Genomic DNA, 24,766 nt, shown 5'->3' on the forward strand with positions numbered 1-24,766 from the left:
TGCCCTGCAGGGCGCACAGAAGACTCCTGCTCACGGGCCCCTCCTGGTTTGGGTCTGGCTTTGAATGGAGAGGCTTGTGGAAGGGGTTCTGGAGGGTCCCACACAAGTGACTGCACTACGGGTCCCTTAAAAGCCAGAGGGATGTTCGGTGTTCATGTCTCAGGAATGTGAGGTCTGGCGGTGAGCAAGGAAACCTGATTCTGAACCCATCCCGCAAGTCCTTGAGGACGCTGATGTCACAGTGGGACTCCCGGGGGACGCTGATGTCACAATGGGACTCCCGGGGGGCCGAATGCTCCTCCTGGGGGCCGGACGGCTGGGGCTGGGGCGTCTGGGTCCCGGGAGGCTGAGCCCTGGCCAGCCCCCAAGCAGCTCCATGCAGGTTCCCTGAGAGGAAGCGGAGTCTCCCTGGCTGAGCTGCCAGGCCACAGGCGAGTCCGCCCCACATCCTTCCATTCCCGTGGGAACAGAGAGGGTGCCCTGCGGTGACATTTTCACAGCTCCTCTGCGTGTGGTGAGTGGAAAAGGGGGCAAAAGGAAGAGGGCAGTATGGGGGCACTGGGGTGGTCTTGGGGAGGTGCAGATGGACAGGCCTGCGTCCGGCCCGCCCCTGCATCCAGGCACCCCCCCCCCCCCCCCCCCAGCTCAAAGGTCACCCGGTGCCAGAGAGCACAGCCGTGGGAAGGCGGCTGAAGTGCAATCAGAGAGCGCGGAGAAGGGCTCCCAGGGAGGGCAGCTGACGGGGCGAGTGTCAGCTGGGGAGCTTGCACAGCCCCGTGCAGAAAATGAAAGAATGGTGGGGTGGGGTTTCTAGACCATATGCGGGCACAGAGTCTTCCCCAGGTCACCCGGCACTGCTCCTCTGTCCAGGGCTTGAGGCGGTTTGGATCTGGGGTCCCAGCCCTTGTGTGGAGACCAGGAGGTCTCTTCCAGGAGGAACAGGGCAGATGGCCCTCAGGGGTCTCTTCTGACAGGCTGTGGCTGCAGGTTTGAGGGTGGGCCCGTCCTCTGTTTCACTACTTGACTCTTAACATCTGTAATCACTCCCTCACCACCACCCAGACCAAGGAACCATGCATCTCCAGGGGCCCAGAAGCCTCCTGCAGGCCCCTCTTGGACATCACCATCCTCAGACGGAAGGACTCTTCTGACACAGCATCACCTTACCCGAGTCATTTGTCAACGTTTCGAGAATCCTCTGTGTTGCTCTTTCGGAGGCTCAAGAATTAAGTAATCCCCCCAACGTCACATGGTTATGAACTGGAGCAGGATTCAAACTCAAGACTCTCCCAACCCCTCCTAATCCTTCCATCTCCTGGCCCAGGGCCCCGAAAGATGGTTGGAGACTCTGGTTCCCATCCGGCGCACTGGGCGGCAGGGAGCCCTTGCCGGAGTTCTCTGCATCTCCTGGGGAGCTGTTTTTTCTGTCAGCGGCCGCCCAGGTTCCCAGGACAGCTCCTGGCCAGATGGGGAGAAGCAGCAGCAGCCCGCCATCCTGTGCCCAAGGTGCGCGAGGGGAGCAAGATGCAGAAAGGTAAGACTCTCATGTGAAAAGCGTTGCTTCACATGAACATTACGACAGAACAGTATGATCCGTTATGACAGAGCTTGTCTGTGTGCAACATATTTCAATGGTGCACTACCCCTGGGAGAAAGTTGATGTTTTCCCCAATTTACAAATGAGTAAACCGAGGCACAGGGTAGGTAACACGTTCAAGGTCAAATTACAAAGCCAAGATTCAATCCCAGGTCTTGCCATTCTGCCTCTTGAGGGCATTTTGTATCTATCCATCTGTTTCTGACCATCAGGTAAGATAGGTGAGCTGTTATGTGGCCAAAAATAAGAATATCGGGGTGCCTGGGTGGCTTAGTCAAGCGTCCAACTCTTGGTCTCAGCTCAGGTCTTGATCTCAGGATCTTGAGTTTAAGGCCTGCACTGGGCTCCGTGCTGGGCATGGAGCCTACTTGAAAAAAAAAATGTCAATAGATACAGAAGTTATACAAAGGAACCAAAAGAAAATTCCAGCACTGCAAGGTGCAATAACTAAAATGAAAAATCCCCTAGGAGAGTTCAAAAACACATTTAAAGCAGAAGAAAGAATCAATGAATTTAAAGATAGGACAATTGAAACTGAGAAAAAAAGTGCACAGAACCAGAGTCCCATGGGACACCATTAACTAGAAAAACATAGATGGTGGGAATCCCAAAAGAACAGAGAGTAAGAAAGGAGTCAAAAGAACATCTGAAGAAACAATGACCAAAAACCTTCTCAGTTTGATGAAAGATATGAATCTACAACTATAAGAAGTTGGATACACTCAAGACAGAACACATTCAAGGACATACCAAAGAATCTTGAAAGCAGCAAGAGAGGTGACTTTTCTCATACAAGGAATCCACAGAAGATGAGCAGATTCCTCATCAGACTTTGAAGGTCAGAAAGCAGAGGGTTGATTTATTCAAATTGATGAAAGAAGGTGCCAGAATTCTATATCCAGCAAAATTGCTCTTCAAAATGAGGGAGTTTGTTACCAACAGAACTGCTTTACAAACAATGCTAAAGGAGGTCCTTCCATTTGAGATGAAAGGATACAGTAACTCAAAGCTGTAAGCAGAAATCAGAATCTCCAGTAAAAGTCAACACATGGGCAGTTATAAAAGCTATTATTATTATAATTTCGGTTTGTTAAGTCCACTTATTTTCTACAGGATTTAAAAGGCACATGCATTACAAAACCTAACTATATACAGATGTAATTTGTGACATCAGTAACAGAAGGGGGAGACGGAGCCATTCAGGATCAGGGAGTTTTATGTGCTATTTAAGTTGGCACAAATTAGGTTGTTGTAACATTAGGATGTTAAGCGTCATCCCTGTGGTAACCACAAAGAAAGTATCTATAGAATAGACACAAAAGGAAATGAGAAGAGAATCAAAATGTCACTATAAAAAATCAAATGCAAAAGGCAGCAGTGGAGGAAGTGAGGGACAAAAAAAGCCATAAGGCACGTAAAAAACAATAAAATGGAAGAAACAAGTTCTTTCTTGGGAGTAACTAAATGCAAATGTATTCAACTCTCTAATCAAAAGGCAGAGATTGAAGATGGCCAAGTAGGAAGCTCCAGGCCTGTGCTACCCCCATGGAAACATTGAAAATAAATACATAAAAGGACCTACAGACTGACTAAAATAACTATGGGACCTCTGGAAATCATTCCAAAATCTACAGCAACCAGGCGAACGCCCAGTCGAGAAAAAGCCATGGTCAAAAGGGTAGGGGATTTTGTGGCAGTTTTACTTGCCTTTGCCTCAACCCTTCCTGGCACGACAATGTGTGGTTGGGAGGAAGCAGCCTCCTCCTGGCTTCCTCCCTTGTGCTGGAAGGAGGAGAGCAGAACTCATTGGCAATATTCTGACCTGTCTGTGGACTGCCCAGGGGACTGGGGTTTCTGCTGTGCCTGACTTGGAGCTCAGACAGGGAAAGATGACCCATGGAGGGCTGGGGCACGCTCCCATGGGCAGAAGAATACAGTAACATCTAAGGTTCTGAGAAGAAGCTGGGGGGAGACTCTGGAAAACTAAGACTTTTGAAAAGCAGCCAGGTATACAGGCTGGGGATTGGGGGAAGTACAGGCCCAGGCGTAACACGTGCCCATGAAAGACCCAAGACTTAAGCCATTACCCTAGGTTGATCACAAGTCTTAGAACACACCCTGCAATTTAGTGAAGGTCTCCTGCCATTGTGCAAAGACTGGGCAGACAGGGCTGTTTTTTCAAATGACTACTTTTCAACAAAGATCTCAAAGCATACAAAGAGACAGGAAAACAGGGCACAAAGAAACAAAATCTTTATCTCCAGAAACCACAGAAACCATCCCTGAAGAAACATAGGCATCCGACTTACTAGAAAAGACTCAATCAAGTAACTGTTAAATATGCTCAAAGAGCTAAAGGGAATCAAGAAACTGATACATGAACAAAATGAGAATATCAAAAAGTTATGTATGTTATTAAGGGGCTCCTGAGTGGCTCAGTTGGTTGAGCATCTGATGCTCAGATCATGATCCCAGAATTGTGGGATTAAGCCCTGCATCAGGCTCTGTGCAGGGCATGGAACCGGCTGAGGATTCTCTCTCTCTCAAATAAAATAAAATATAAAATTAAAATTAAAATTAAATTAATAAAATCTTTTAAAAAATCTGGAGCTGAAAAAATGCAATAAAGGGATTCAACAGCAGACCTGAATAGTGAAAAGAATCTGTGAACCCAAAGACAGGTCATCTGAAATCACTGAAACAGAGGAGCAAAAAGGAAAACAAAGTGAAGCAGGCCTAAGGGACTTATGGGACACCACCACACAAACATATGCATTCTTGGACTCCCAAAAAGAGAGAGAGAGAGAAAGGGGCAGAGAACTTATCTGAAGAAGTAATGGACAAAAATTTCTCAAATTTGAGTAAAGAAATGAATATACAACTTTAAGAAACTCAACAGACTTCGACAGATAAATCCTGAGACACACACAGCAAACACTGAAAGACAGAAGGGCAAAATGGAAATTTTACATTACAGTAATCGGACTCTAGAACAACCAGGTAGGTCAGTAAGGAAAGAGAGGACTTGAACAACACAACAGACCAAATGGACGTAACCAACATATATACAACATCCAACAACAGCAAAATATGCATTTCCCTCAAGTGCACGTGGAACATTCTCCATAATAAATGACATTCTGTGAGGCCACGAACCAAGTTTCAAAAAATTTAAAAAGACAAAGCATATAAAATATTTGCTCTTCCCACAATGTACTGAAGCTAGAAGCCAATAACGGAAGGAAAATTCATAAATATGTGAAAGCCAAGCAATAAATACATCGCAAGGGAAATTAGAACCCATCTTGAGACAAATGACTGAAAACACAGCATACCCGAACTGAAAACAGTGCTAAGAAGGAAACTTAGAGCCATAAATGCTTACATTAAAAAAGAAGAAGGGCCTTAAATCAACAACTTACTTTATCCCTTATGGAACTTGGAAAAGGAGGAAGGTTAAGCTCAAAGCCAGCAGTAGGAAGGAAACAACATTACAGCAGAGATAAAATAGAGAACAGAAAACAATAGAGAAAGCCAATACAAAGCCAAGAGGTGGTTCTTCCAAAAAAACAAAAACAAAAAAAACAACACAATGGCAAACCTTTAGCTAGATGCCTGCAGCGGGAGAAGAGGACAAGGACTCAATGACACAAGAGGGCATCTTACTGCAAATTTACAGAAATAAGGGTTATAACAGAGCTCTGTGAATAACTATATGCCAACAAAATGGTTAACCTAGAAGAAATGGACAAATTTCTAGAAACACACAACCTACGGAGACTAAATCATGAAGACATATCAAGTCTGGATGGACCTATAACTAGTAAGGAGATTGAATCAGTAATCAAATACCTCCCGACAAAGAAAAGCCCAGGACCCAATGGCCTCATCAGCGAATTCTACCGGACATTTAAGGAATCAACACCAATCTTCCTCATAGTCTTCCAAAAGAAGGAGGGAATGCTTCCTAACTCATTCTAGAAGGCCGGCATCACCCTGATACCAAAGCTAGATGAAGACACTACAAGAAAACTATTGGTCAGTATCCCTCATGAATATGGATGCAAAAATCCCCAACAAAACATGAGCAAGTCGAATCCAACAATAGAATAAAAGTTTTATACACATCATGACAAAAGAGGATTCCTAGGATGCAAGACTCACTCAGTATACACAAATCAATTGATTTAACACTCCGTATTAACAGAACGGAAGGGAAAGTAAATACTCTCAACTGACACAGCAAAACCATTTGACAAAATTCAATAACTTTTCATGTTAAAAACACTCAACAGGGGCGCCTGGGTGGCGCAGTCGGTTAAGCGTCCGACTTCAGCCAGGTCACGATCTCGCGGTCCGTGAGTTCGAGCCCCGCGTCAGGCTCTGGGCTGATGGCTCGGAGCCTGGAGCCTGTTTCCGATTCTGTGTCTCCCTCTCTCTCTGCCCCTCCCCCGTTCATGCTCTGTCTCTCTCTGTCCCAAAAATAAATAAACATTGAAAAAAAAATAAAAAAAATAATAAAAAAAAATAAAAACACTCAACAAACTAGCAATACTAGGAAAATACCTCAACACGATGAAAACCATATATGAAAAATCCCACAGCTAACATCATACTCAAAGGTGAAAGACTGACAGTTTTTCCTCTAAGGTCCGGACAAGACCAGATGTCTACTCCCATTGCCTCTATTCAAGATAGTACTGGAAGTGCTAGCCAGAACAATTAGGCAAGAAAAAGAAAGAAAAGGAATCCAAATTGGAATGGAAGAAATAAAACTGTTTGCAAACAACGCAATCTTATATGTAGACAACATTAAGATTACACACACATCATTAAATTAGCAAAGTTGAAGCCTAGAAAGCCAACACACCAAAATCAGTTGTGTTTCTAGACACTAACAATGAAGAATCTGGAAAGAAAATTAACAATTCCATTTAAAATAGCATCAAAAAGAATGCAATACTTAGGAATAAACTTAACCAAGGAGGCTAAAGACTTACGCACTGAGAACTGCGGAACACTGCTGAGAGAAATCCAGACCGCACAGATGTTACTCTGTAATGCCTTTTCTGGGTATCATGGCTGGGTCAAGTCAACAAAGAAAATTATCCCACCAAGTGTCCATCAAATCAACGGAAAAACACAATGTGGTACATCCCTACAGTGGCATGCCATTCAGCCATAAAAAGGAGTGAAATTTTGATAGATGCTTCAACATGGGTAGACCTTGAAAATGTTACACTAAGTGAAATAAGACACGGAAAGACCAATATTTTATGATTCTACTTCCATGAAGTACCTAGAATAGGCAGGTTCACAGAGACCAAGTAGGACAGGTGTCGGGGGAAGGAGGAGCAGCAGTTACTGGTTAGTGGGTCTAGGTTCTAGTTTGGGAGGATGAAAAGGTTTGGGTACATTGGCAGTGATACAATATTGTGAATGTTTTAATGCCACCGAGGTAGACCTTAACCAGTGGATACACTGACATACTACGTGTATCTTACCACAATAAAAATATCTAAAAAAGAAAAATAAAAATGCAAACCAACAAACATGACCAGCATGTGAGGAACCAGTCAACAGCTTCAAAAATTTCTCGATCCCACAAGTTTCTGCTTTTGGTAGAGCACTTTCAACTGCCTGCCGTGTTTTTTCAGTTCCTTCCACAATTCTGAAGTGTGTCCTTTTTCCCTAGAAGGTCCTTGTCAGTATTTCAAGCCATTGACTTTCTTTTTTGCGGGACTGGAGAGAAAAAAAGGAATCTCATCTCCACACCAAAGTATCAGACGCCAAAAAAATGTAAAGTCGTGAGTTTATTGCATACGTAACAAAATGAACCTGACCTCCTGGGTCCAGCCTGCTGTACAATCACTGTTTGTTTTGTGTTTCCAGCTGGTTCCATAACCACATTAAATAGAACTAGTATTTCTTTAAATACTTTTGATTTTGACATAAAACGGAACATTAGTGTACAATTTTCACAAAATAAATCAGCAATAAAAACAGTGGGAAGAATAACAAGGATAGCAGCAATACTTAAAAACAAGACATTACAAAATAAATTAAAAAATACATTATAAAGTGGTTGAGAAACAAAAATAAACAAATTTTAAAAATTCATACTATGTTTCGGGAAGGCTGCCGTGCGGCACGCGCCTGGCTGCGGACAGGGCCGGGGTGATGGGGCGGGTTCTCTGCGGAAGGCCACTCCTGACAGCTCAGGGTGGAGGACCCCCTCACCTGAATTGGGACCACGCGGCCGAGCAAGCTCGGGGAGCACGGGACTCCTGGCGGGCAGAGTCTCCCCTCAGGGAGAGCTGCCCTGACTGTGTCCCCCAAGCAGCCCCTTGGTTTCTCCTTCCTACAGCGCTGGCAGAGCGGTGGTTTGCTGCATCCCTGAGGGTCGGCTGATGACCGCTGGTGAGGGCAAGCCTGCAAGTCGGGCCCCTGAAGCATCTGGGCCAAGGGGTGGGAAGGGGACGGCGGGGGCGGGGGGTGTCGGGGATCACCAAGGGCCACAAACGAGAGCTCGTGGGAACAGGGTCCACGTGGACCCAAAGTGGAGTCATCGGGAGCTTTTCCCCACTGTCTGCCACACTGCTCTTTCCGTGGTTCAAAAGGCCTAATCCAAGGTTCTAGAAGTGCAATGCTACTGACGGGCCTGTCTGGTGAGAGTAAACCAGGGCTCTGGAAAGTTCTGCTCTTTCAGGCCCCACTGTAACGCACAGCTGACGAGGACGACTGATGAGGGAGGAAAGCCCCGCCTTACAGGCCGGTCCCGCGTGCTGGGCCCACGCCTGACACCCGCGGGCAGCATGGGGCTGGCAGGCACGGGTTCTAAGGACTGTTCCTCCCGACAGCAGGAAGATCGTCCTACAGGAGCCACGGGCCACAGTCCCGCTAGACCCTCGTCTCCCCGCTCTTTCCTGCAGCTCTGGGCCAAACCACAGGAACAATCCGTGGTTCCCCCGCTCGGTCTGGATGTGCCCTCAGCTCTCCGTGGAGGTCTCCTCCTCACACTGGGGGGTTGAGGTGCACCTTCGAGAGGAGGCCTCTGTGGGGGAAGGGCCATAGCCGACATTTCCTTACTCTCGCAGAGGAAGGTTAAGAGGGAGGACTAGAGAGTCAGGGGGAGCCAGCTTCTAGAACGCCCTCTGAAGGACGATGGTAAACGAGCGAGACTCGGGGTAAGCCTGACCGGGGCAAGGCAGAACTTCTGACAGTCCAAGCCCATGATACGGCCTGGACTTCCTGAACGGATTTAATCTCTCCTCTGCAGCAGTCACACTTGACATCCTCTCTACCCTGGCACCTCCTCCGTAAATGGCCAGACGCGCGCTCTCTCACAGCTCTTGGAACCCACAGCCGCTAGCCCACGGCCCACCGAACCAGGTGAACTTCTTGCTCCGAGGGAGGGTCTATCTCCCAGGGGTTCCCGAGCTCCCGCACGGCAGCCACAGAATGCTTCGGGGCAAGCCGAAGAACCACACGGCAAGACCCACAAGGGTGAGCTCGCCTCCAAACTCACCTAGCTCCGGAGGTATCCGTGACAAAAAGAGAGTCACCCGAAAGCCTTCCAGACCCACCTCAGACCCGCAGCTGGATCCCAACGCTTAACTCCGAAACCAACGGCAAACTTCCGACAGTGAAATGTCTTCCTGATGAATTACCCCGCATTTGCCCCCCCACCCCCCCACCAAACAAAACAACAACAAAAAACCAAACAGGACGATTGGCTGCTGCCCTTCACGGAAGTTCATCGCAAATCAAACCACCTTGTTCGAATACTGTTGAACTTCTGTGCAAACTGGAAAATGGTGTTGGAAACTCAGGGTCCAGGCTTGCTTTGGCCTTGCTCGTCACGTGAGGACGTCTGGGCGAGCGAACTGAGTAGTAGCGATTGTTCGCGTCTCCACCCGACACTCGGGAAACGAGCAGAACGAGCCAGGGTGAAGGGTCCCCTCCACCGACAGGTTTGCGTTCGTGCCCTACTCTTCGTAAAACCGTCACTCAGGGTGGATTGAAGTCAGTGGGGTGGCCCGTTCCCTCTCTCCCTGTGAGGCTACTTTGCACCAAGCCAGCAGCTACGACAGCAGAATTCTGTTAGTTCAGCTCTTAGCAACTTCCGCACAACACTTGGTTAGTATTCAAGTGACCCAGCCGACCCTCCTCGACATACAGGTGGTGGGGGAGCCGCAGCCCGGGACTGGCTGCACGGATCTGAGGCTGGTTTGGTGTGTTCTTTTATAAGCTCTGTTATGTGGTATTTTCACTGGAAAAATATCTCAAGCTAGATAGATAATGTGGCAAAAGGGACTCTTAAAAGGAAGATCATTTTTCTCTATGCAAAACAAGTTTTTTCAGCCAGGATCCCCTGAAAACTACCCCAGGCCTCCAGCAAAAGCTGCCCCAGTTCCTTTACTTTTCCAAAAGGGAAGCACATTTTGGATGCAAGCTTCCTGCTGGGGCAGAATTCCAATGGACAATATGGTTATTTTTCAGTTAGAAATTAATCTGCTTCCCAGAGCAGGCTGCTAGGGTGTGACTGGAATTTGAGCTGCAGAACTTGAAAAGGGACCTCAGGACTGTCTGGAGACAGAAGAGCTACCGGTTACAAACCCTCAGTAAGCCAAGCTCAGTTCCAGAACCTGTGGGTCGATCCTCCTATAAACACCACAGGGCAGTGAGCCTATCACCAACCATGTGGGTTACAGTCGCTGCAGGGTATCCTGTGTGACCGAAGCCAAATGCTAAACCTGGCTGCATTTTATTGGATGGGCGATGGAAGGGGGGGGGGGGGGGCGGGGCGGGGATCACTGTCAGAAAGGAGGAAAATATGGGTGGGAGCCGCCAACCAAAGTCCCCCCACCCCCCTCGCTCCCCCAACGAAAAGGAGGGGAGAAAACCCTTTCCCTCGGGTCATCTAGGGTTCCCGGGCCTCAGCCAGCTTCGCAGGAGGCGCACAGAAAGCTTGCTTTTGGTCTGGTGGTCGTGAGCTAGAATCTGTTGCCTTTGGTTGCTCTCTTCACTCCACGGCAAACCCGCAAGTCTCCTCCACGGCCGTCAGCAGCTTCTCGTAGAGCTTCTCGTACGACTCGTAAGGTGGAATGTCGATCCGATTAAAGCTGAAAGAGGACAAAAGAGCGACAGAGTCACTGCTGGGGCCATCTGGACCTAGGCCCTGGTCCAGGCGGGAGCAGAGCATTCAGGGCCTCGAGCTAGCAGCGTGTGAGTATACAGGCGGATGGGGCCAAGCATCTCATCGCCCAGCTGGGGTGGGGGGGTACAGGCAAGTTTTCCACTCCCCCCTGGTGCTTTTCTGTTTCGAAAGCAAAGATTTTTCATGGAACACAGAACAAAATAAGTCCTAAGATCTTGAAAGCCAAAATTAAACCGATTACTATGTCCTGGTTATATCAGGACAAAGATCCTTCCTGATGCAGTGGTGGTTGTCTTCTTCGCATGTGGACCCCCGTAATCCAGACTGGCCGACTGTCGGATCACCACTGACAATCCACTGCCTGTCTGTCTAATCCTCCGTGACTTGACCTGAGACCAAATGGGGCAGTCTGGGATGTTTCCTGCAGAAACAAACTATTATCTCAAAACTAGTAAAACGTCAAATCTCTGATAGGAGGAGATAAATCAACATTTCCCTGGAGAAATTCTAGTGTTGTATTAAAAAAAAAAAAAAAAGAAAGAAAGAAAGAAAGAAAAGGCATCCTTTAAGAAGGATATTCTCTCCTAATAAGTCAAAACATACAAAATTCTGACCGAGATAGTGACCTACTGAATTACTAGCGGTCAAGCAGTTAAGGATGGTTTTTGTCAAGAAAGAACTGGGCTAAACCGTGTAACAGTTTTTTTCTTAACGTTGGGACTTCAGCATCTGAGGACAGTTCTCACATCCGTTTTATTCTAAACTTTCAACTATGAAAGGGCAGAGTCCTAGAGAAGAAAGCGGCTGCCGTGGGTCAACACAATGCTGTGTCTGTAACAGCCACGCGGGGCTGGGCGCCACAGCCTCAGTAGGGCCTTGGCCATGTAAGCACTTGAACCCACACCCTGGGTTCCCAATCAGGAAGCTTCTGTTGCAATGTTACACATCTCGAAGGCAAAGAACTGGCTCTCGCGAACTGGACACGCTGGTCTTTTTGATAGGTGGTTTCTGAGACAAAGCGTACGTAAGTGACTTGATTTTTAAACCGCAAGGGAAAATCATCTGCTACAGGTATGAGTGATGTTAAAATTTAGGAAAGTTAAGAAGTTTTCAATGTGCAAGATGCATCCATCACCAAGTTCCAAGAAGGAAAACACAGGAAGCAAAGACTGGGAACTCCGGATTGAAAATGACAACTCCCCCGCGGGGAGGTACGTGTGTGCACACGCGCGGCCCAGCAAAGGCAAGGCTGGAGCTGCCGAGTGCCCAGCCGCCGTTAATCACATCTCACGACAAAACTGGTTTCACGAAAGAGACTTCTGATCACCCTCATGTGACACACGGCCAAGCGCTCATCCCACCTGACACTGGTTCCACGGCCAGTTGTCCTGGGGCGCAGGTTAAAGGAAGCACGGGGAGTCACGCGCGGGGTGGCAGGCACAGGGACAGGCTCCCCGCGATGCCACAGCGAGGTCCTTACCAGGTGTGGGCCTTCGGAAGGTTGTCTGTGTTGGCGTCGATCAGGTGGATGGTGAAGAGCCGGGGCCCTGCCGCGCCTGTAGAACCTTACGAGACAACATTCTAGTTAATGCACTTCAGAGGCGGGCCCCGGGCCCCACTGCCAACCACACCCTCGGCCCGATGCCCGGGCAGGTCGTCCTGCCGGACGGTCGTGGGCTTCACGCGGCGGCATAGCCTGCACCTGGGTTAGGACACGATGACCGTCCAGCGACCTATCCCAGCCATTCTAGAAAATCGCAGGGGCAGAGACGCGTGAGAGCTTTCCTCCTGGCCGTGGGCCCACTCAAGTGGGGATATTTGAAGGCCAAAATCCTTAAATCACCAGTGACGGTTTTTCTTTTTTTTAAACAAGATGTTTAGCAAGTGGGCCCGCCCCTGGCAGAGGACAGCAGGGTTATGACAAAAGCACGATACACAGTCATGAATCCCCCAGGCGGAGGGACGGTGGGAAAAGAAAAAGACACAAACACCTAGGACAACAGCCCAGGGGGATGGAAGTAGCTTCTGTCACTCAAAGAAGTTCTTCAAATCTGGAAAAGTCTACAGGGAATGTTCTCTACATGAAATACACCTGCTATCTCTAGGAACATGCAAAGGTCCATCTGCTACATTTTAACATACTAACATTCTTCACCTTTTTCCTTCTGGCTCTCAGGGTTATCAAAAATCTGGATATCAGGTTTTTTATCAGCATCGGAAGGGACCAGAGAGGGGATGGGTACCTACACCAGACAGCGGAGCCTCTCAGGCAGTGCCTCTGCATAGAGGAGGAAACCGAGGCTCAGGAAGGACCCCTGGAGCTCATGACCAACACGGCAGCAGGAGACTCCATCTCCTGGCGCTCAGGCCGGGCCGCTCTCACCTCAGGGCTGCAGTGAGACGGCTGCTACCAGAAGACTCAGGAACGAATCCGTGGTGCACTTTAGAACCTCTCATTTCTTTCCCCAAAGCCTTGCTGCTATTTGTACCCTCCCTCTGTCCCCCAGTTCTGTAGGGGTGGGGGAGGGACCGGCTCCATGGGGTCCTTCTTCGCTCAGGTCTCGCCCAACTCAGCCCTGGGCGGGCACCAGGCTGGCCAGCACCCGCCACAGCTGCGCGCCCCAGATGACACCCCGCCTGCTGGGCACGTGGCCTGCAGGGACACCGAGAAAGGTGGGTTTGACAGGAAGCTGGGCTTTGTTTTGCTGCGATTCTCACCCCCTTTGCGTCTACAGGTATCTCCTCTCAGCTTGGGCAGAGGCTGGCACCCCCGGAGCACTGGGGGGCCGGCAGAGAGAATGGCAACAAGAGGGCCCCCGGGGGTGGGGGCGGCCGCGGCCGCCAGGCGAGCACCTCCACGCCCCCAGCGTTCGCTACGAGAAAACACAGGCCGCGCCACTTCCTAGGAGACGTTTCAGGAAAACACCACCACGGCGGTCCAGCTCTTCCTGCCGTGGCCGGGCAGGGGACACGCCTGGCGGAGACGCGTGGGGCCAGGAGCCCCGCCTCCACATCAGTCACCTTGCAAAGCCTTGAAGCCTTGGAGAGGGACCCGAGTGGACCCGGTCACGAACTGCAGCAGCCTGGCCCTCCTCTCCTCATCGAAGGTCTCCACGGCCTGCCAGAACCAGCGGACGATGTTGCTGTCGGCCACACAGTGCTTCAGCCGAGTGTTGGACTTCCAGTCGCTCACGTCGATCTTATCCAGGCCGCCTATGATCAGCTGCGAAGGCGTTTAGAGGCAAGTTATTTCTCAGATGTACAGACCGGGTCATGGCAGCCTCCCAGGTCCCCAGCGTCTGAAAGGAGGGAATTCGTGGCGTCCGAATAAACTAGCCAGAGACTCAGACAAGCGGAGAGGGAGACGGGCCCACGCTCCCAACAGCGCCTTTTCTTACAACCAGGTCTGCTCTCCTCATCCGCGAGGAGTCAGTAGCAAAGGGCCGACCGGCGAGACTGAAGGCGCTGACTGTAAAACGGGGCCACCTCCCCGGGACCCCAGGGGCCGTCACAGCAGGGCTGGGAGGGGAGTGGTGTGCGAGTTTCTGCACCGGGTGGGAGGCCCACCCGGAGCTGCTGCCCGCCCACGGAGGCGCCTCGCCGCGGCAGAAAGACAAGGATTTCAAAGCCGTGAGCCACTTGGCACGGACGTGGGTAAGGGATGAATGAGTCTCTATGTTCACACACGCGAAGTGGGACACGAGAAGACAATAACGCTTTGTGCGGAGTCTAATAATAGCTAGAACAGAAACACAAAGTTGACGTGCTGGCAGAATCTGGTTATACGCGAGAGAATTTCCTCGATCCGAGGTAAATACGTGGGAGGGGTTTGGAAGCCGCCACGGCTGGAGATCTTGAACATGAGGATAAGCCACAGGACACCCCGAACAATGTCCGGAGAATGATCCGGACTCGTTGCCGCCAAGCAGACACCTGTCCTTGTCATAAACAGGCTCAGACGCCCTCGACACCCCACTCGCTCTAGGCCTGTTAGTCGGGAGCCCCGACAAACCCCCGGCCTTGCCGCGGGGACAGACAAGCCTCATTCTGCAGGCAGGTTGTAAAACAAGAAAACACCCATCTCATTTGCGCCCTTTAATGCCTCCTTGGCTCGGCCCGGTGAGCACGTACCTCCAGTTCCTTCTGGTCAAACGGCTTCAGTAAGTGTTGAGGAATGAGTTCATTAAACCCCTTCTGAAGAGCCAAGAACTGGGCTTCGATCCCCCGCATGAACCTCCAATTTACATACAACCTGAGAAACAAATTCACAGGTTGGAGGCAGCATCAAGTGGTTCATGAAAAAAAAAAAAGTTTTCTCCACAGAAGGTTCTGACATCTGAACCTGGCACCCTGCCTGCCGGGCCTCCCCTTGCGGCGGGAGGAGGGGGCGGAGGTGGGGGCAGATGGGACGAAACCCCCACCGGCCGACGTTGCCTACCCTCAGTATCAGGTTAAAAATAAGTCAGCACAGGCCCTTACACATGCTGATGCTTCGCTAAAAGTAGCTGTAGGAATTAACCCGACCTGTTAGAGCAAGCGCCGTAACTGAAAAGTAGACCTGAAAACGACACCAGGATACCGTGAGAACACGCGCCAGCCTGGCAGCCTCCGCACACGGACACACCCGCATGCTTCCACTTCCCCAGTGCGAGCGACTGGCCGTTTATTTGCCTGAAGAGGTAGGCGCCTGGGCGGCTCAGCTGGTTAAGGGTCCGACTCTTGATTTCAGCTCAGGACACGATCTTATGGTTTGTGGGATCGAGCCCCACGTCAGACTCTGCACTGACAGCGCGGAGCCTGCTGGGGATTCTGTCTCTTCTCGCTCTGCCCGACCCCTGTCTGCTGTCTATCTCAAAATAAACATTAAAGAAAAAAAGAAGAGAAAACAAACTACTATGGAGTAGACTTCCTCGAGACTGATCTCAAGGAAACTTCTAGGCTTCTATTCTCTCCTGCGTTCACCACCTTCACACCCAGAATTGGGAGGTCACCTGCAATCCCTTCCCCAGCTTGGGCTCTGGAGTCATTATCCTCCCTTCAATGGGCCGGCTCTGGTGGCACTAGGGGCACCTCTGTGCACAGCCCCCACCACTGAACCCGACCGTTGCTGAAAGTCTGTTCTGTGTCTGGGATTCTGGTCATAGGTGCCGGCAGGGAAGGGAAGCCTCAAACAGCCAAGGAGCCTTGACAACCTAAATGTGAACCCAGCCTTGCCCAGATGGTCCCAGGCACCTGGATGTCCCCGCTGGCAACTTCCAAGGTTCCCCAGAACATTACCGGACATATTCTTTCTTGTTGTCCTCTGTGACAGGAACGTTGCGACCATTGGGTTTCAGTTCGTGCTGAAGAATCCTCCCGAAAGCATTGTGTTCCACACAGAAAGTGTGGTCTAGCACAGGGGTGATATCATTCTCTCTGTTGAAGTTAAGACACAAGATGGATGTCAGACCTCTGCCAGCATGCAGCAGCGAACAGAACCTTAGACGGAACGTTCCGGGAGAAAGACGGCACTTCCTGTCCATCACCCCAGAGCTGCAGGGGGGGGGGGGGGGGAGGGGAGAGGAAAACCTAGGGCCCAGAGCACGTGTGAGGGCAGGGGTGCGGGTACTGAAGGGGTACCACAGCTCCACTCTGCATGTGCCCGGACTCCGGGCTCCCTCATTCACAGGGAGGTGATGGTAGCTCTCTCGTTCTGGGATTTTATGAGACACGGTGGCCTGACTGCCTTGTAAACTGAGTCTCCGAACAGAAGGATTCACGAAGAGGAAACAGGGTCAAAGGAAAAGCAACCTGCAGAAGACACACCTAGAAAACATTCGCAACCCCTCCTTTAAGGCAGCCATTCCAAATGCATCCATTCAAACAAAGTAGCACTTGGAAGTTCAAGTGGACTCCTCTGCCCCCTGCGTTTGCTGAGACGCAAGCAGAGTAAACGATTTTGTACAGGATGGAGGCCCTAACCCCCCCGGACTACCCATTTCCAGCCGGGGCACGTGAAGTGAGGCCGACCGGCACTTGGGGTGAAGCTGGCTCCAGCTCCCCCTCTCGCTCTCCCCCTGCAGAGCCTGGATCTCTCCCTCCTGTGAAATCGGCTCCTTCACAAGGACCCGCAACCCCCGCGGTTACCACGTGACTGTGCCGACAGCTTCCAAGAGAGTTCTAGGATAATTCTAAAACAAAGTCGACTAAATATAGTTTTTACTGATACTTTCTCTTACTATCAAATACTCTGCCACTAATTTTGTGTTGGGTGCTTTCCCTCTCGAGATTCACTGGAGAGTCCAAAACAAAACCCACCACCCACCTATCAGGCCTGGGGATTAATTTTGTGGCCAGACCTTAATAATTCGAGGAAGAAATTAGTCTATGAAGTGAAACTGGCCAAACGTCATGAAGGAAGAAAGTCAACTGAGTATTTCTTGTTAAATCCACTTTTATGTTTTTGGCTGTAAAACAGCATTTTCTTTACTTCTCTTCCCTGACTTCACACCCATCCCTCAAAAACATTCACATGCACGCACACATGCACACAAAACAATTGTATTTGGTGGACAGTAAGATAGGTGAGGCATCTTCCATCAACTGAACAGTGAGTCGGTACTTACAGAATCCACACTAAGCTCTTATGGAGTTCTGGGTCCACCGACTCCAAATCAGAGAGCTGGATGGGTTTCCCCAGTAGCTGCTTATAGAAGGGAACCGTGAAGCCCCCGTTTATGTAGTGTCCGTGGAATACGGCGAGACCCATGATCCGACCCACAAAATGGAAATAAGACAGATGGTCCTGTAGGGGGCACCAGAGAACACATTTATTAGGAAAATGACCAGCCAGGGGTGGATACCTTGTGCTTTCTCCAAGCTTCTTGGGAGACCTGTCCCATGGGCAACCCAACACTGACTCAGTTGCTCACAGGTTGTGCTCACGATCAAAGGAAAGAAGGCTAGTTAGGTAGTCAAAATTCAGAGCATGCGTTTTGTATAGATCATCTGAACATTTTACATGCCCTGCGTTCAAACATGTCCTCAGAACTGCTACATCATTTGTGGTACTCAGCCTAAAAGGAAAATGCAGAACTCTTTGCTCAAAAATTATTAAGAATTTCAACATGGCAGCCACGGAGAATCAAACCAACACAGGCGCTTCTAAGTGCCAGGCGCCCAGGTAGCCGGCCCCCCGTTTTCCCCACTGCACTACAAACAGAGCAGGGGGCAATTCTCCCTGAGTCCCAGGAGAAAGCAGAAGAGAAGAAAATCCAAAGGAAATAAAAAACCAAAGAGGAACATAGAGGAAAATAATGGACAGCCCAAGTAACAGAGTCATTCTAAAACCAGAGCTGTTCTGGTTTTTAACTGGGGAACCTCACATCTCTGCTTTCCAGGTGGAATTATAAGCAGAATTAATGAAAACCCCATTTCCATTTCCTGCTCTACCTTTCAGTGTCTATTTACCAGAGACTGAGTAAGTCCAAATGGATAAACCAAGGACTGACACTGGACCTGGAAATCTAGTTAAAGAATTTTCCAATTCGCCCTCTCTTTATTCATGGGTACTTACGGGGTTGATCGAAGAATCCGGGTTGATTTGCAACATGTAAATGTTGTCCGTAGAATACTGGAAGAGCCCATAATACGGATTCAACATTTCATGGCACAATAAATAGAGCCACTCCCTAGGAACAACAAAATGACAACCATTTTATATGTGTGAAAATGTCCAGTTTAGGTCTTACCAAAAGGACTGACTCCCTGGGTCCTAGGAGGCCACACTGCGGGATAACCAGGCCCTGAGAAAAGGTGCAGACTGGGCAGATTAGTCTGAGGAAGTAACAACTTGCGTCCGGTCGTCTGAGAAATGGCTTTTCTGGCCCAAACTCCCACGGTGGCTCCGAAGCCGAGGAAGAACGGCGGTGGGCTTCACCCAGCACCACCTGCTACGGGCAGGGGGACTCATCAGCCTGCCAGAACCTCAGCTAAGGTGTTCTCTGGGACTCTGCAAAGACCAGATCTCAGGTGATGATGTCAGTCGTGTGGTTCTAATGGACAAAAGAGCAATTAATAAAGAGCAGTCATATCCTTCTACTTATAAAGGGTGTGCGTGCACGCGCGTATGTACACAAAACAGGAAAGATGTATATGCAGAGCAGAGAGGAAGAGGAGGAGGAAGAGGATTTACACAGACACTTGGACAGTAGTTAACTTTAGAATCAGCATTCTGGGGGATCTTCAGTTTCCTTTTGCCTCTTGCTAGAGAGTTTTTACATTTCCGACAGGAACATGTTATTCACATTTAAGTGAGGAGAAAACAGTTTGCAGTCCAGGCAGACAGGGATTGAGAACGACTTTCACCCTTTATGACTTTCTTTTAAAAAAAATTTTTTTTAACATTTATTTATTATCGAGGGACAGAGAGAGACAGAGCATGAGCATGGGGGGGGGGGGGGGCGGGCAGAGAGAGGAGGAGACACAGAATCTGAAACAGGCTCCAGGCTCTGAGCTATCAGCACAGAGCCTGATGCGGGGCTCGAACTCACAAACCGCGAGATCATGACCTGAGCCGAAGTCAGACGCTTAACCGACTGAGCCACCCCGGCGCCCTTACCCTTTATGACTTTCTATCTTGTCGATTCTACCTTTTGTCATAAACATTTATCATTTTTATAATTTTAAAAAACAAGCTGAATCCATAACAAGATGTAATTTCATGAGTTCTGAAATCTGGACGAGATACATAAGAATAAATTATTTTTGGAATTCCTTTATATTCCAATCATTTCATTATGTATTAAAAAACAAAACAAAACAAAAAGCCCCAAATCAGAAACATCCAACAGGGGCGCCTGGGTGGTTCAGTTGGTTCAGCGTCTGACTTCAGCTTCAATTCAGGTCATGATCTCACAGTTCTGTGAGTTCGAGCCCCACACTGGGCTCTCTGATGTCAGCATGGAGCCCACTAAAGATCCTCTGTCCCCCTCTCTCTGCCCCTGTTCCGCTCACGTGCACACTCTCTTTCTCTCAAAAATAAATAAACATTAAAAAAATTTTTTTAAGAAACAATTGTATGGAAGCCAATTTGACAATTACATTTAATTCTTTTTGAAAAAATAAAAAAAAAATACATAAATAAAATTAAAAAAGAAACAATCCGGCAAAACAAGCACTCTCAACAGCATCTGTGTGATTTGGCTCCAGGGTCAGGGGCGAGGAGCCCAGGACCGGGAAAAAGCTTATGCGAACACCTGTGTCACTTCTACAGTGAGCCTTTTATTCTTTCTACTCAAATCTCCTTTCTAATGGATACATTTCGTTAAGACAGCAGCCCCAGATTTTATTCTGAAATTTCTTACTCTGTCAAACACAAAAGGCATGGAATTGAGATCAACCAGGAAAAGGATGAGCACACGTGCAAACGATCCAAGGCAACGGTGACAATACACAGAAAGGATCAGACTGCAAAAGATTACGTATCGAACGCAAGAGAACAGAAAGGAACTGGCAGAAACCAGGAGACTCCAGATGTCACACAATTCTTTACTAGAAAGGCAGAATTTCCCGGCTATAAGACCAAGGTTGAGAGTTTGGGTTTGAGAGGAATCCTTTTCAAAAGCTGAGGACCTGCAACTGTCTAGACAGGAAGTGATCAAAACACAAGCAAATATTCTGACCGAGTCACGCACAAGGGAGGGAGACGTATTAGGGATGTTAAGGAAGTGGTGAGGGGAGAGCTAACTATACAGGCAAAAGGGATTTTTAACGATACAGGAAATGGTTGAGAACCAAACACCAGGGAAGTGAGTGTAGACTGATTCTCATCGGCCAGATGATGAACACACACACACACACACACACACACACACACACACACACACACGTGATTTAAATCTCTCTGCAGCTCTCTGAGACAGGTCTGATCCCCTGTAGATGTGAGGAAGGATCTGAGGGGTGAAACAACGCAAGATCACACTGGAGTAGGAAACCCAGGACTCACAGCTCTTTCCGCTAGACCACCGTGTCAACCAAGGGACCTCCAAAAAGGCCTCTCTGTGTGGAAGACTGGATAAAAACTGGGACATGCAGAAGGAACAGAACTCCTATCAGATCAAACCAAGCTATTCACATGCGTGCCTGGGGATACATAATATAGCCACGCTAAGACGGATGGTAGGTTGGAACAGTTTAGGGTCCTGAATTCCTGAGACTGTAAAGGAAATAGCAGAGAAGAGAAAATGCAAGTAGTCTGATTTGAACTGTTGGGGCAAACATGAACATCTAACTAGGATGCTTCTCACCTAAAAAGGGGGACAGAAAGCCTGATCCACTTGGCAGGAAACAGAACTCGCTTTATCATGGGCAAACAGAAGTCACGTTTGCTAAAAGAAAGATGGTTTCTAGAATCAAGATGGAGATGATTAAGGAAGAACTCTGGGACAGTCTTTTTTGTTTGTGTTAATGTTTTTATTTATTTTAGAGAGCGAGCAAGACAGAGTGTGAGCAGGGGAGGGGCAGAGAGAGAGGGAGACACAGGATCCGAAGCAGGCTCCAGGCTCCAAGCTGTCAGCACAGAGCCCGGCACGGGGCTTGCACTCACGAACCACAAGATCGTGACCTGAGCCAGAGCCCGATGCTTAACCGACTGAGCCGCCCAGGCGTCTCTGGGACAGTCTTGAAAGGGAAAGCATTTCCCATGGAGAGCCAGTGCCCGCTGCGAGCTCACTACTGGGGAGATGCGTGCCTTTCTGTGCCCTTCATCCCAGGTGGACTCAGGAGCAGCCGAGGGCAGGAGGATGAAGGGCAAAGACAGGAGTGGAAAGAAGGTGGAGGAATGATTTTCTCCAGGGCCAAAGGGCAGATCGTGACTTCTAGCTAACACTAACCAGAGTTGGTGTTTTACATGTATTTGTGTAATTCTCTAATTAACGCCTGTACCTCGTCAGATTGAGAACGCCTTTGGATGGGGACTTTGGGGGGGTGAAGGGGGCAGCGAACATGTTACTTTGCTCACTACTGTATCTCTAGTACCTAGTACATGGTAGAGTCTCCATATTTAATGGTTAATAAATAAACACAATTCTTACAAGAGCATACAAATTTTAGGGGTGTTCTCCTTTAAGAAGATTCAATCCTGTAGGGCGCCTGGGTGGCGTTGGTTGGTTGGTTGAGGGTCCGACTTTGGCTCAGGTCACGATCTCACGGTGCGTGGGTTCAGGCCCCGCATCAGGCTCTATGCTGACAGCTCAGAGCCTGGCACCTGCTTCTGATGCTGTGTCTCCCTCTCTCTCTCTGCCCCTCCCCTGCTCACGCTCTGTCTCTCTCTCAAAAATACACATTAAAAAAACATTTTTTTTAAGATTCAATCAAGTGAAGATTCAATCACAGATAAGAAATTTTTAATTTTTAAAGTGTTTTGTGGAATCAATGGAATCAATAAATTAGTATGTTACGATCACATAAAAAGTGAAAACAATGTTGGAGCGGTACAGCCACTGTGGGAACCAGTGTGGAGCTTCCTCAAAAAATTAAGACTAGAAATACCAGGCAATCCAGTAACTCCACTACTAGGTATTTACCCAAAGAAATGAAACCACGGATTCAAAAAGATATACGCACCTCTATGCTTACTGCAGCATTATTTGTAAGAGCCACGCCACGGAGCAGCCCAAGTGTCCGTGGACAGATGAACGGATAAAGAGATGCGGTATATACGCATGATGGAATGTTAATCACCAAAGAAAGGAGATCTTGCCGGGTGTGGCAACGCGAATAGACCTAGAAGGTATGATGCTAAGTGAAATGAGTCAGAGAAAGACAAACACCACATGATGTTGCTTTTATGGGCAATCTAAAAACACAACAAAACAAAGCAGAAACAGACCCATAAATACGGAGGACTGATGGCTGCCAGAGGGGAGGGTGCTGCGGGGCCGGGCAAAATGCGTGAAGGGAAGAGGGAGGTCAGAGAGCGCTCCCTGTTGGTGACAGATGACGGCTACGCTTGGAGCGAGCAGAGCGTTCGACTTTTCAAAACGCTACGTTGCACACCTGAAACTAATGTAACATCGTGTGTCAACTATGCCTCGTGAAAAGTAGGAAATCGGAGATGAGCGAGTAAAATCAAATAGACTGTCTAGAATCACCACTTTTGTTCACGTAAAGAAAAAATCCTGAGGCACCGGAAGCTGAACGCTCCTAGAAGGTGGGGGAAAACAAGCAAAGATGGGAAATAAAAAGAGAGACCTGGAGGGTCCATCCAGGGAGTCCAGCATCTGCGTAACTGGCATTTCAGAAGAGCAAAGCGGGGAAACAGAAGAGGGGAAACTGAGCAAGAAGCCGCTGCTGGTTCGGCTGATCCAGGAGGGAGGTACACTGGCGTGGCAGGTGCTCCTAGGAGCTGGGGGTTCCGCGAGGAGGGGATGGGAACTGGGGTTTCAGCGAGGGCGGGAAGGCTCCGAGTGCACGCTCTGTGACTGTGGGCCATGCAGCAGACCGGGGCCAGGGATCTCAGGATCTCGGAGTCAGAGAAGGCCCTTTCCGGGGGGCGTGCGAGCAGACCCAAGGGAACAGAGGGAATGGGCTACATGAGGGTCTCGGAGACACTCTAGGCAGAGGGGAGGTGAAGGCCAAGGCCCGAGGCAGCCACGGCGAGAGTGCAGCAGCCGAGGGAGAGCAGCCAGGGCCGAGCCTGGAGCACCTGCGGGGGTTCAACTGGGGGTTCGGGGACAGGGGACGATGGCCGAGTCTCCAAAAAGCTCACGCCGGCTGCTGCCGAGCAGCGGCCTGTGCAGGACAGTGAGAAGCAGGGGGCACGTTCGGAGGAACAACGACAGATAGGACAGATAGGCCCCAAGCGGGGGAGGGGCCAGGGAGCTGGCGGGCAACACGCGGTCGGGGCAGCGCCGTCTGCTGAGGACCACGGACACGGGCCCTGGGAGACGACAGGGGAGGGGTGAGGGCGGGCACTGAGGTAGGACAAACGAGAAGCTGATGAGGGGCCCTCAGAGATTCGGGACCATCAGGCTTAGAAGGGTTCAGAAACCCCCACGGAGAGCCCAGGGCAAGCAAGTGTGGCGTTGACGGGAGCAGCACACAGACGGAACCCAGGGTGCCCTCGGCGACCCCGGGACTGAGCCGGGGGCCGCCGATGCTCCGGGTGAGGAGCACCCGCACGAGGACTGGCAGGGAGCCAGGGGGCAAACCAGGAGAGGGGGGCGTCCGGAAACCAAGTGGAAAAAGTGCTTCGAGAATAGGGAGCGACCAGAGGCGTCAGGTTCCGCTGACAGGCCAGGGGACGTAGAGGCCCAGGAGTCATCGCAGGGTCTGGGGGAGATGGAAGCCGAGGAGGGCATCCGAGGAAGCGGGGCAGGGGCGGTGTCAAGAGGAAGCAAGAGACATGGGAGCAGGACGAGGGATGCTCACAAGTCCCCCGAGGGCTCCTGCTTGAGAACAAACAGGTCAATGACTGAGGCAGAAGCCCCTTTGAACAAATTTGTGTTTTTCCTGGAATTTCTCTTTTCTTTGCTTTATTTGCCTCGAGTGCCTCCTTAACATGTAGACAGGAAGGGGATCGCGTCCGGGGAAGGTTCAAGAAGGGCGCCGTCCTAGCGCACACACACGGAGACTGACCCCACAGAAAGGAACACGGTGAGGAAGCGAGGCGGATGCGAAATAAGAGTAGGACACGCGCTGTGCGGGGGACAGGGTGGCTCTCCTACAGGGGGCCATGCAGGGAACACGGGGCCACGTGGGTAGAGGTGCCGGCAGACGGATACTCGGTGGCGGTGGAGAGACTCCACTGGGGCCGTGTGTCGTCAGCGGCAGAGGAGGCGCAGTCGGCAGCTGAGGGTGAAGGTGTCAGGGCCGAGGCAGAGGCCCGGGGGGCGCACAGGCGGGGACGCAAGGAGCACAGCATGGCTGCACCGGCCGCTGGGACCTCCCGGGGCTCGTGGGCGCCAGCGTGGGAGAGGCCCCAGCGTGGGAGAGGCCACAGCGTGGGAGAGGCCACAGCGTGGAGCGCA

The 24,766-nt window shown here is 49.9% G+C and overlaps 1 protein-coding gene and 1 long non-coding RNA gene across 9 annotated transcripts in view; one reads left to right on the forward strand and one right to left on the reverse strand.

The window, feature by feature from the left end:
* Positions 1-376: 376 nt before the first annotated feature.
* The window catches only part of LOC102901870, a 39,102-nt gene continuing 14,712 nt past the window's right edge, over positions 377-24,766 (forward strand). The window contains exons 1-3 of one of the 2 annotated variants that reach the window (XR_006591298.1): positions 377-514; positions 1,063-1,534; positions 12,934-13,781. This is a non-coding gene — a long non-coding RNA (uncharacterized LOC102901870). Of the gene's footprint in view, positions 515-1,062; positions 1,535-12,933; positions 13,782-24,766 lie in introns of those variants that run through there. The other variant, XR_442116.5, reaches the window with a different exon arrangement.
* SMURF1 (SMAD specific E3 ubiquitin protein ligase 1) overlaps positions 7,393-24,766 on the reverse strand; it is a 109,365-nt gene continuing 91,991 nt past the window's right edge. For 6 of the 7 annotated variants that reach the window (XM_045048097.1, XM_045048098.1, XM_045048099.1 and 3 more), the window contains 7 exons: positions 18,313-18,427; positions 17,363-17,541; positions 16,035-16,172; positions 14,889-15,009; positions 13,779-13,980; positions 12,238-12,322; positions 7,393-10,722 (listed from right to left, as the gene is read on the reverse strand). In XM_045048097.1, the coding sequence (XP_044904032.1) occupies positions 10,623-10,722; positions 12,238-12,322; positions 13,779-13,980; positions 14,889-15,009; positions 16,035-16,172; positions 17,363-17,541; positions 18,313-18,427 (940 nt within the window). In that variant the 3' untranslated portion in view covers positions 7,393-10,622. The remainder of the gene's footprint in view (positions 10,723-12,237; positions 12,323-13,778; positions 13,981-14,888; positions 15,010-16,034; positions 16,173-17,362; positions 17,542-18,312; positions 18,428-24,766) is intronic. The other variant, XM_023246790.2, reaches the window with a different exon arrangement.

The sequence above is a fragment of the Felis catus genome, chromosome E3 (assembly GCF_018350175.1).
Source record: "Felis catus isolate Fca126 chromosome E3, F.catus_Fca126_mat1.0, whole genome shotgun sequence".
In the NCBI taxonomy this organism is placed as follows: domain Eukaryota; kingdom Metazoa; phylum Chordata; class Mammalia; order Carnivora; family Felidae; genus Felis; species Felis catus.